Below are 11946 nucleotides of genomic sequence, written 5' to 3'. Positions count from 1 at the left end.
TCACAATACATTTCAATTATTTCATATTTATAGGTTTGAATGTACTTTAGAGTTGAATTCACTTGTCGAACAAAGTAACTTTAATAGATAAGATTTTCAATAATAATACTTAATTAATAATGATAAGTTAATACGAAGAATGTTCTGTGGATTTGAATCTAATCTCATGTGATTAGTATGAACCAAAATATCAATAATTTTGGGTTATAGGCCTTTGAAAGTCACCATCTAGTGCAATAGACAGATTACCTAACAATGATTATCAATCACTAAAAAGAGAGATAGGTGTGTTTGTTGAATAATGATAATGGTGGAGAAGGTGAAGAAGTAGGTTTTGTATTTTGAATGGTGAACATTAATCATCAATATTGTTTGAATAAAGGGACGTTGCAAATATAGTCATCAGATTCAAAGTATTTATAGATATATCACAATGTAAAAAGCGCTACTCATTACTTGCAATTATCCTTAAACCAATTGTTTTGGTATGAAAAAACCCTGACTTTTCTGTTTATAATTTGCCTACCATCTACTTATCGACTAAACACAAACTTTGATTGAACCATAACTGTTTATGTTGGCTCTGTGCTCCTTGTAAGTTGGAATTTTGTTTTAATATTTTGAGATGTTTTGCTTTATGGAATTTCACATCTGATTATATTAAAGCCTATAATAATGATTATACATACATAAATTTGAGTTGTTGGATAACAACTTTTTGAAATTTTGATATTTGAAATGTTCTTAAGATCCTAGAAACATTTTGAAAATTAACTTCAAAACAAAGGTTCCAATTCTTTTAAATATTAAAATAAAATAGTAAGTTTAACTTTATAGTGTATATATATAACAAATAAGAGAGATACCAACAGAAATCAAAAATAAAATGCAAAAATAGTTTAAAGGGAAAAAATGATCAAATCATCAGGATAAAAAAGGTACATCCCTTTTAACATCTGAATAAATACCAAAAAACACTTTATATATATATTTTAATATAAATTGAGTTCAATTAATGAATATTCTCCAAATAACTATCAATTATTATTTATATAATTAAAATTCAATATTCCCCTTTTAAAAACATATCCACATATTAAATAACTAAACCTGACAAATAAGTAATATGTCACAAGCAATATTTTAAAAATTAATATATTTATAGGCGAACATTTTATTTATTTATTATCTTTAACTATAATCAATATTTCTAAAAAAAAATATAATAAATTGATCACTATGACAAAAAGTTATTCGATCAATTATTGAATTAACTTAATAATTAACTGGTCGATTTGAGCATGACTCAACTAGCAAAAATTTAAGTATTCAATTGAGAGATCAAATTTTAAATTCTTCACCACGCATATGGTTGAATGAAAAAAAAACAAAAAAGGACAGAAACACAACCATTAATAATGGTTATATTTATTTATTTTTTTAAATAGTAATGATCATATTTGTTAAAAATATTTAAAAGATCATTAAAATTATGTCAATTAGCCTTGATAGCTAATATACTTTCTATTAACTACTAAAGAAAAAAACTTTTTGTGGCTATTGTATAAACTCCCAAATTCCATATAAATATTTCTAAAAAAAAAAAAACTCCATATAAATATGTATAAATTATAAAGTATATGGAATAAGTCAATCACTAGTTTACAAGCTAAGTAACTCGTAATTCCAATGTCTTCGAATTGAATGGCTACTTGATGACAATTTTATTATATTTATTCTCTTGTGTATTATTTAGCAATATTAAAGAGGAACAATGACTAATATTGGGATAATCGTAGGAACGACCAGAAAAAGGTTGAAATTTTATATTAAATGATAAAATTGCTTAAAATATTATAATCTATCTACAATAGATCACGATTAGTAGTCTATAGGAGTGGTCTATCTTAGATAGACAGTGAAATTTTGGTTTGTAAATATTTTTGTCCATTTTCCTACATTTGAAAACGACCCAAAAAAATTAAGCTACATTTTTTAGGCAAAATTAGGCTACATTCTAAGTTTTAAGATTTTTGTCTTCTTCTCTTTACATCAAGGTTTAGATTGTTAAATGTGATGGGAATATCGAGATCTTAATTTTATCAAAATTTTGATGAAAATATCGATAAAATGTCGATTTAGATGGATATTTTTTAAAAAATAAAAAAATGTAAATTAGTAAATAAATATTTTGTGATTTTTAAACGAGTTAAAATGTCTATTATTTATATTATATTTACATTTTTTACATTTTTTTTATGGATTTATTACGAATATATGTGTAAATTTATGAAAATCATTAAAATAATAGCAAAAATAGTATATAAAATAATTTAATCCTTCACGAATATGGAAAATATACAACTAATTTATTAAGAATATACGTATAAAATTATAAAAAACAATTCAAAGATTTGAATAAAATTAAATATGTGAAAGTAATGAAAAAAACATTAAAAAAAATTGAATAACGTTGAAATATGATTAGATAAAATAAAATTTAATAATATATGAATATTTAAAATATTAATTTGATATAAAAATTTGGATATTTAATTTAGGTGAGCTTAATTTAAAAGGTGGTTAAACAAAATCTAAATTAATAATAAAATATGGAGATTATGTTAATTACATGAGCAAAATGAGGATATTCTACTATTACTTTCCATAAATCTTATTCTTTACCATTTTTCAAAACAAAACCTTAAATTTTGTCCTATGCTCCAATTCTCCTATAACTCACTAAAATTTTATTTTAGACAATCCATTTCAATGGCAAATAAATGAATATTCTCTGATACTAGGTCAAATCCAAAATCTTTATTTTAGAAGTTTAGTTTAAAGTTTCATAAAAATATTGAAATGAGTAAAAAGAATTAAGTTACAAAATTTGTTGATAACTTTTAATCTTTTTATGTTATAAATCATTAAATTTAAAAAATGTTTAATAAGTTACTTTTAATTTCATATCTAATAGGTTTTTTTTGTGTTTATCATTATTTAAAAAATAATAATTAATTAATTAAATATAAAATTGAATTTATGTCTAGAAGAATTTTGAACTTTCAATCTAAAAAATTGCGTGAAAGGATTCAAACCTAGACATATGGGAGGATGGATGCTAGAACATTTTAATGCCACGTAAGATGACAATTTTGATATATAATATAATATGAGATTGTGTGAAGTTAGTTGGTTTGCAGCCTTACGTTTCCGCTGAGCTTAGCCCAACTCAAAGTCAAACAAGACTGCCTACTTTCCTTTTATTTCTTTTTTCCTTAAAACGCGGGGGAGCGTGTATGATATTCTGCATTTTTCCTTAAATGCTTTCTTTTAAAATCAAATATTTAATTACTTATCGAAACTACGTTGATTCATTTATGAAAAACTAATTTAAACTATATGCATTATACGTGTTAAAATTAGTTTGAACTATATGTATTGTATGTGTTTCATAACGTTGAAAATGTAATTTATATATAAGTTGAAAAAACTATTCATTCTAAATCTCAATCTCATACAAACTTTTAAAAAAATACAACTTATCTTAAATAATAAGAAAAAAATATTAAAAAAGATAACACACCTTAAACAAAGAAAATTTGATTTTTTAAAAATGTTTTCTTTATTTAAGGTGAAGTAGATATTAGTTAAAGATCGAATATGATTTTTTTAAAAAAAGAAAAATTCATTGTTTAATGTGAAGTATTATTAACTAGAAATAAATTGTGATTTTTTTTCTATTTTCATTTTGATGATTTCATTATCTTCTTGATTTCAAACTTTGATTTAAATCAAGATTTTTTTAAAAAAAATTCGTGATAATTATTTTTTATTTTTTTAAAATTTTTTTTGTTGAATGATTTGATTACTCTCCTAATTTTAAACTTCAAATTATACCAAAAAAATTATTTTTATTTTTTAATTTTCATGATAATAATCACTTAGTTAGTCTTTTTATTTGGGTGATTTAATTATCTTGTTAATTTCAAACTTTGAATTAAATCAAGATATTTTTTTATCATGATAATTTTTTTATTCTCTTAATTTCAAACTTTAATTTAAAGCAAAATTTTATTATTTTTTTCGATACAATCTTATCTATATTATTATTTTTAATTGATTTGATGCAATGGTCCTTTTTATTTCAAACTTTAATTAAAATAACATATTATTTTCTTATATATAAAATTTCATAATGATTATTTCTGAGTTGAAAAAAAAAAATATGATTATCCTCCTAATTTCAATTTCTTTTTTCAAATTTTCATTTTAACAAAAGTATAAATTTTTTTCTATGCAAACAAAAATCCGGAAACTTAATCTTTTTTGATTTGCAATGATGTACTTATTGATTTTAAACTTTATTTCAAATATCTATGAATTGGTGTGTACTTACAACAAATTAAAAAGAGTGGAAAAAAAATAAAAACATGTAAAAAAATTGTAAAAATTATTATAAACCTTTAAACTCGTTACTATACATTTACAAAAATGAAACTTGAAGAAAAACTACAGTAACATCAAAACAATCACTTTCTTCTTTGTTACTTTGTTCATGTCTAAATGGTTTGATCTTTAAGAAATTTGTTAAACCTCAGAAGCAAGGTTTTTACTCTACTATTATGTGAGAATCAACGGTGAATCATGGAAAAAAAAACTATAAAATTGATATTGTATAAGAAAGTTACATTAAATCACTCCGTGTTTTTACAAAATTGAAATGTGAAAATTTGAAAAAGATCACATACGTTAATGAAGAGAAAGGGTTGATATAATAAGAGAAAAATTAAATTTCTTTAAGAATGAAAAGAAACATCGGGAAATATGTTGCTATTAACTAAATTAAAAAAAATAAACCTACAACAAACTTTCTACAAAAAGAAAAAGCAACAAAGAAGTTAGGAAGAGTCGATTAACAAAATTAAAATAAAAAAGAGAGAAAAGAGAAAATATACCTAATGTAAAATGAGAGTTTGAAATGAGCTATTTATAAAGAAAATTTATATCTCAAATCATAATTCTATTTGATTTTATTTTTTTAAAAAAAAAATTGTGAATAAGAGATTACCATAATTCTATTTGTTTTTTTTTAAAAAAAAAAAAAAATAGTTAATAAGAGATAGAGAATAAAACGTGATTTGTTTTTTTATTTTCTTTACCTTTATTAACTTTAGATATTAGAGATAAAATGCGGTTTAGAAAATTTGCAAGAGAATATAGGATAAAATATGATTTTTTAAAATTTTTTCTTTTTATTTAATGTACATTAGATATTAGTGATAAAATGAGATTTTTTTAGTGATTTAAATGTGAAATTACGAAAAATATCCCAATGAACATCAACTAAAAGAGCAAAAGGAAAAATAAAATATTTCTCCCCAGCCCCTCTTGGAAAGTATAGATTTAACTTACGATAGATATTAATTAGAGATCAAATGTGATTGTTTTTTTTTTTTTTTCCTATTTTCATTTTGATGATTTGATCATCTTCCTAATTTCAAACCTTGATTTAAATCAAGATTTTTTTAAAAAAAAATTTTGTGATGCTTTTTCTTATTTTGTTAAAAACATTTTTTATTGGAGGATTTGATCAATCTCATAATTTTAAACTTCAAATTAAACCAAAATAGTTATTTTTATTTTTTAAAAATTTCATGATAATAATCTCTTAAGTTAGTTTTTGAGTCTTTGTTTTTTTTTTTTTATGATTTGATTATCTCCTTAATTTCAAACTTTGATTTTAAACCAAAATTTGTTTTTTTTAAAAAAAAAAAATATCGTGATAATTTTTTATTCTCTTAATTTTAAACTTTAATTTAAAGCAAAGTAGTATTATTTTTTTCGTTATAATCTTATCTATATTAATTTTTTAATTGATTTGGATGATATAATTACCCTTTTTATTTCAAACTTTAATTTAAAAAAGTATCAATATTTTCTCATTTTTTTTGTATAAAATTTCATAATGATTATTTCTTTGTTGAAAAAAATATATTTGATTATCCTCCTATTTTCAATTTCTTTTCATGCAAACAAAAACCTAAAACCTTAATCTTTTTAAGCTTTATTTCAATTTTTTATAGATTGGTGTGTACTTACAACTAATTTAAAAGGAGAATTATTTTAGAAAAAAAAAAGTATGTAAAAAAAAGTAAAAATTATTATAAACCCCTAAACTCATTGGTGTGTATTTACAAAAATTAAAATGTGAAGAAAACTGCAAAAGCATTAAAACAATCACTTCTTCGCTTTATTAACGGTTTGAAAGCAAGGACTTTTCTCCACCATCTTCAATGTATGAGGATTAACATGTGCGTGTATAGAAAAAAAACTATAGAATCCTACAAAAAAAAGTTACACTAAATCATTCTATATATTTTACAAAATTGAAAAGTGAAAAAAAAAATGAAAAAGAGGACATATGTTAATCAAAAGAGGTGAGATAAAATGTGATTTGAAAAATTTGTGAAAAGAGAATAGAGGATAAAATATGATTTTTTAAATGTATTTTCTTTTTATTTAATGTGTAATAGATATTTGTGATAAAAATGTGATTCTTTTTAATGATTTAAATGTAAAATTACGAAAGATATTTTAATGAACATCAATTTTCTTCCCTTAGCACATTTTAGATAGTATAGATTTTCCCAAATTGAAACATAACAACCTCTACAAAAGTTCATGATTTTAATTGTTGATACAATTCCTTGGATCCCATTCACACTACCTCTACCTCTAAATTTCTTAAATAAAAAAAGTAATTTAAATTTAATTAAGAATTCAATCATTGTAATTAAGAAAAATGCAAAGAAATATGCATGAAATAGATTTGATTTTTTTTTTTAAAAAAAAAAAACCAAATGATTATAAAGTTTAGGGATTTAAAAATTGATATTTTCCCAAAAGAAGGTAATTACTACAGATAAAACTTTATATGTTTATTTATTAAGTAGATTTTTCAATATTATACCATTACCGATATTATATTAACTTGCTTCATCATGAATCTATAGTAATAGATTTGGTTGTGTTTCGTTGTAAGAGGGGTAGTGGATTATTTTGGTGCTTATTCTGTTCTGTGACATCTCGGTTTGAGGTTGGATCAGAGTTGTCGTTGTTGAGCCCATTCAGTATTTCAGGGTCATTGGTGATGTTTTGTGGATGCATTCTGTCAAGAAGGTTTCGAGACGGTATTGATAGATGAGTGTTCGAAGGTTAAGGCTACTGCATATGGTTTAAAGGATAAGTGTTCGAGGGTAAAGCTCTAATCCTCTGAGCTACAAGCCCCACTCCGTCTCCACTGGATCCAAGGATAAGTGTTCGAGGGTAAAACAAAGGGATCAAAAGGTAGATCATAGTTTTGCATCTTTATTTCTTTAAATGGAACAGAAAACGTCAAACCAAAGAGTTCTGATACGTTCTTGATATTCACAGAAAGGCAAAATTGAGACAACAAAAGAAGAAATTAGGAAGAAATATGCAATAAAACTGGTATTCAAGAGAATGGGCTCAGCTTCATTTGAGAAAGTAATCAATAAATAAAAAATAATTAATTAAAATACACATATATATGAGATATAAAAATGAAGAAAGTTCCCAATGCCCACAAAAATAACAGGCATGGAATACTGGAGAGAAAAATGAAGTTATCTTTCCTTCCTAATTCTCTATTTGTATGAATAAATATATAAAAAGGAAGCATCCCAAAATAAAAGAACCAAGCAGTGTTTCTCTGTTTGTTGGTTGTTTGTAGTTATAATTGTATTCCCAGAATTCATCCAATCCTCCTTTTTCTTTCCCTCTGCCGGTGCATCAAAATGGAGCGTTACAGGAGAACCCCCCTTTTTATTTGTACATTTTTGCAGCTGCATGAACCTCAGAATACTCACTATCTTCAGGTTCATACTTTTTATTTTCATATATACTAATACCCAACCAACCAAAAACAACAAAAGCCGCGCTACACAATTCCTCGTCTCCTCAAAATTTTCCCCGTTTCATCTGTACATCTTCCCATCAAATGGCTCTCAACAACGAGTGTCGCCGCCTCTCCGTCTTTGTCTTTATTTTCCTGATGTTATCACCGTTCACCGGCCTCAAAAACCGATCTGCTTCGATCTCTGATTGGAGTACCGACTGAAGTCTCTTCAAGTGTCCAAGGCACTGCTTGTGGCTCACGATGTCTCTGCTCCCCAACTGCTGCTGTTCTTCTGGATGAAGCATTCTCTGGCATGGTGACTGCCATTTGGCTTGCAAGTATGCAAGGGATCTCCATGGAGGAAGTGGCATGGAGTTTAGCTTGAGTGAAGACTTCGCAGCTTCGACCATAATTTGAAGGAAATACTTGAGCCGGGATAAGGATCCAACGTAGATTACGGGAAGCGAATTCAATATTCTATCATAGAATTCAACTGCCCTGGCTATTTCAAAGTGGCTTCGGAAGTCGATATCAATAATCAACCTCTCTGAGCTTCCAGAGGTGTACTTAATGACATCGATATACTCATGATCTCCTGTAGATGTAAAGCAAAAGGCGTTATGCCGAATAAAGAAAAGGTGCCAGAATGCAGAGAAGTTTCAGCCTCATTTCTTCAAAAATTAGAGTATCGAGATAATATACCCTCAAGCACTACTCAAAAAGCAGAGAATAGAACTTATGATGGAATAAATTACTAAAGAGAAGCTTATTCTTATGCTTAAAAATGGATCTACAACTAAAAAGTAATTAAACCATACCCACACACTCCCAATTGAATGCTTATCTTTTTATTTGTTATTTCAACAGAAAATTCTCCGTCTTTGAAAGTAAAATCTATATGGTTTTGAGGAAATACCTCCAGGGACCTTGCCAGCACCCTGCCATCTGGTTGTACATACAGCAGCATCATAACCAGAGAGTCGCAGTAGCTTTACCAAAACAAACCGGATACAACTAGCATTGCAAGGACCGGTTTTGTTCATGTTCAGATCCTTCTCATTCATTGACAAAGTAAGCGAATGAACCACCGAAAGCAAATCACTTTCATACTGGGATACTGGGTTCTTATAGAACTGGCAAAAACAAACAACATATTGTGAGAAATTAATCAATTATATCTATCATCTACTTGGTTTCATCAGAACAAAGTGCAGGAGAATACTACATCACAGAATAATATAGATGCAATTCAGGTACAGTTTCCAAAGAAGACATCCAACAATTCAGGTACATCAAACATCACATAATAGTAAAATCTTGTATAGAGATGTATGTTCTTCAAAGGAAAGAAAGGCCACTGCCACTGGGATAGAAGATTAAGCTCCAAGGTATCTATTCATTTTTCACCTGTACTTCAATGCTAAAGCACTTGAACAAGATAACTAATGTATAAAGCTACATAACCAACAAATAGACCACCTCAAAATTTCAGCCAATTGGACACCAAAAGACAGCAAAAAGGACATACAAAACTAGCCACAATTACTCAATCCCACCATATCAATCGATCAAAAATTTGTCCAGGCTACAGATCGAAAAGAAACGAGGCATTGGAAAAGAAAATAAAGAATACAAAGACGAACAAGAGACAGCGGGCAAGTTTATGGTTCAATTGATGAACTTAACATTTAAAGAATTTAAGATTGATCTAGACTCCTCTAAACAAGGGGTTTTAAAAAATGCCTAAAATTTTGAAGGGAGTTAAATTTGTTTCCTCGTTTCCTATCTAACCCAATTCTCAAATCAAATAACAAAATCACAGGCAGCATGACCACAGCGGCAGTTATAATCGAAACTTCAACATTCATTATCATTATTCATATTTCAAAACAAGGAAATGAAAATCCAGCAGGAAAAATGCAAAAGCCTTTTCCTTCTAGTTCCAAACAAAGAAACGTAACAATTGAAAATTCCCATACATGTAGATTAAAATATAAGAGAAATGCTCAATTACTAAGAAACTATAACAAAACATCCCTGTTTGGTAATCATAACCATATCAATCGTTCTAAGTCAAAAACACATTACCAAAAAGAGGAATCATATAAAATGATTACATCCATATCTCCACAACTAAGCTAAAAGTCAATAAATCAAACGAGAATTAAACAAATTTCAAAAGGAGAAAGTTACCACAATCTTTTCAGCAAGATGAGCAAGATCGGAGACACCAGAATCGCTATCGCTACTACACCAAGACTCAGCCCCACCGCTACCATTTTCCAAGAAATCGCTAACCATCAGAGCCAAATCATGCTCGCTCTCATGGCTAAAACCTCCCATCTGACCCACAACACCCCCAATTCCACCTCCAACACGGCCGCCTACCTTGACCCATAAATCCCCACTCGCAACGCATATCCGGCAGTCCATTTCCACCCCCAAATAACCTTCTGTTTCGCCTCTATACTTCTCCACCTACCCACTGCCCTCCGCTTACAACGATTTCCCAACCCCATCTTCTCTATTAGCGAAACTCATCGTCGTCTTCAAGATTAAATGCAAAAGGGGGGGAAATTGGAGAATTTGGGGGACTTCAAAATTGTAGAATTCGATTATGGGTATTGGAATAATGATGTTTTAAAGGGAAAAAACGATGAAATCGAAATGGAATCGAAATGGGCAGAGAAGAAAGAAGGAGAGAAACGAAAAAGAATGAAGCTTTTTTGATTTCCCTGCAAAAGGAAGAAGAGGACGGTAGACGGAAGGAACGAAGGGAGCGAAGAATTGTTTATAAAGGCGCGGATAAATAGTAAAAGGACGAAAATATCCTCTGATATTCTTGAAGACCAAGTAAGTCTCTTCGATTACGCGGAAATATCGCAAAAGTGGATAAGGAAAAAGAAAAAAAAAAGAATACAGTTGAACCAAGACGGAAAATTAAGTAAATTCTTAAAATTAATTTATGTGTTTATTATTATTATTATTATTACTATTACTATTATTAAAAATGGAGTGTAAAAACAGAATTGGATTTTTTGTTTTCACCTAACAATGGATAAAAAGTGGGTTGGATAGTTTTTACTTTTTGTCTTTTTAAAAAAAATCTTAATTTCATTTACTAAAAAAAACTGCAAAAATAGATTAAGCAGTTAGATTCTTTATTAAGAAAAATTATAATTTTTGCTAAAAAAGGATGTTATTTCAATATTGATATTTGACCTAACAATAGTGTAAACAAGTTGTATTACTTATAAACAACAATGCTAGCCTAATTTAACGAGATGGGGTGATAATACTTTAGGCTAGCTAAAAGTGAAAAAAAAAAAGATTTGGACTTAATTGGATTTAACAAATAGTAAAACTAAGTTAGCAAATTAATGGTTTAGACTACCTATTAAGTCTAATAGGTGTTTGAAACGAGCTAAGAGCTCAATATATGTGATGTTTTATGAGTCTTTAATATGAGAATCTAAATGATAAATTTTTACTAGACTAATTCGAAGATGACATTATGAATAGTGTATCAATTATTATCTCAAATGTTGATACTTCGATCCTCTACACTTACACAACGGAAAGAAAAAAAATCCACCAAAGTAGTAGTGTTGTGAGTGAAAAAGTGCATACTAATTTGGTTAAGTATGGAGACTGATTCATAGGGATGACTATAAGTTTTATTTGGTTAAGTATAGAGATCGACCCATAGAGTCAGCTATAAAGTTATAAAGCCTAAGTATGGAGACCGAACCATAAGGTCGACCATAATGCCTAAATATGGAGTTCGGTCCATAAGGACGATCATAGAACTTGAGGAGATCGACTTTATGAATGTAAAATTTATGATTATGTCTAAGTATTGTGCTTTTGCATATGTTTGGGTCACTAGTGAAATAAATTTGACAATTCACAACGGTTAATAAATGACTTGATCATCCAAGGAATTAATTAGCGAATAACTGTTAAGAAACCTATTTCTATATAATCAAGAAGGCTTATGACATTTGAGGTACATTAAAATGCAT

General features: G+C 27.6%; 1 protein-coding gene across 1 annotated transcript; it reads right to left on the bottom strand.

Moving 5' to 3' along the window:
• Positions 1-7497: 7497 nt before the first annotated feature.
• On the bottom strand, positions 7498-10696 carry LOC120079931. Its single transcript, XM_039034388.1, has 3 exons — positions 10115-10696; positions 8838-9054; positions 7498-8516 (listed from the first exon to the last, which is right to left on the bottom strand). Exons 1-3 carry the CDS (start codon positions 10352-10354, stop codon positions 8020-8022), a joined length of 954 nt encoding a protein of 317 aa, XP_038890316.1. The 5' UTR covers positions 10355-10696; the 3' UTR covers positions 7498-8019.
• Between the last annotated feature and the right edge of the window lie 1250 nt (positions 10697-11946).

Source organism: Benincasa hispida, chromosome 6 (assembly GCF_009727055.1).
Source record: "Benincasa hispida cultivar B227 chromosome 6, ASM972705v1, whole genome shotgun sequence".
In the NCBI taxonomy this organism is placed as follows: domain Eukaryota; kingdom Viridiplantae; phylum Streptophyta; class Magnoliopsida; order Cucurbitales; family Cucurbitaceae; genus Benincasa; species Benincasa hispida.
This window is presented reverse-complemented; position numbering and strand designations above follow the sequence as displayed.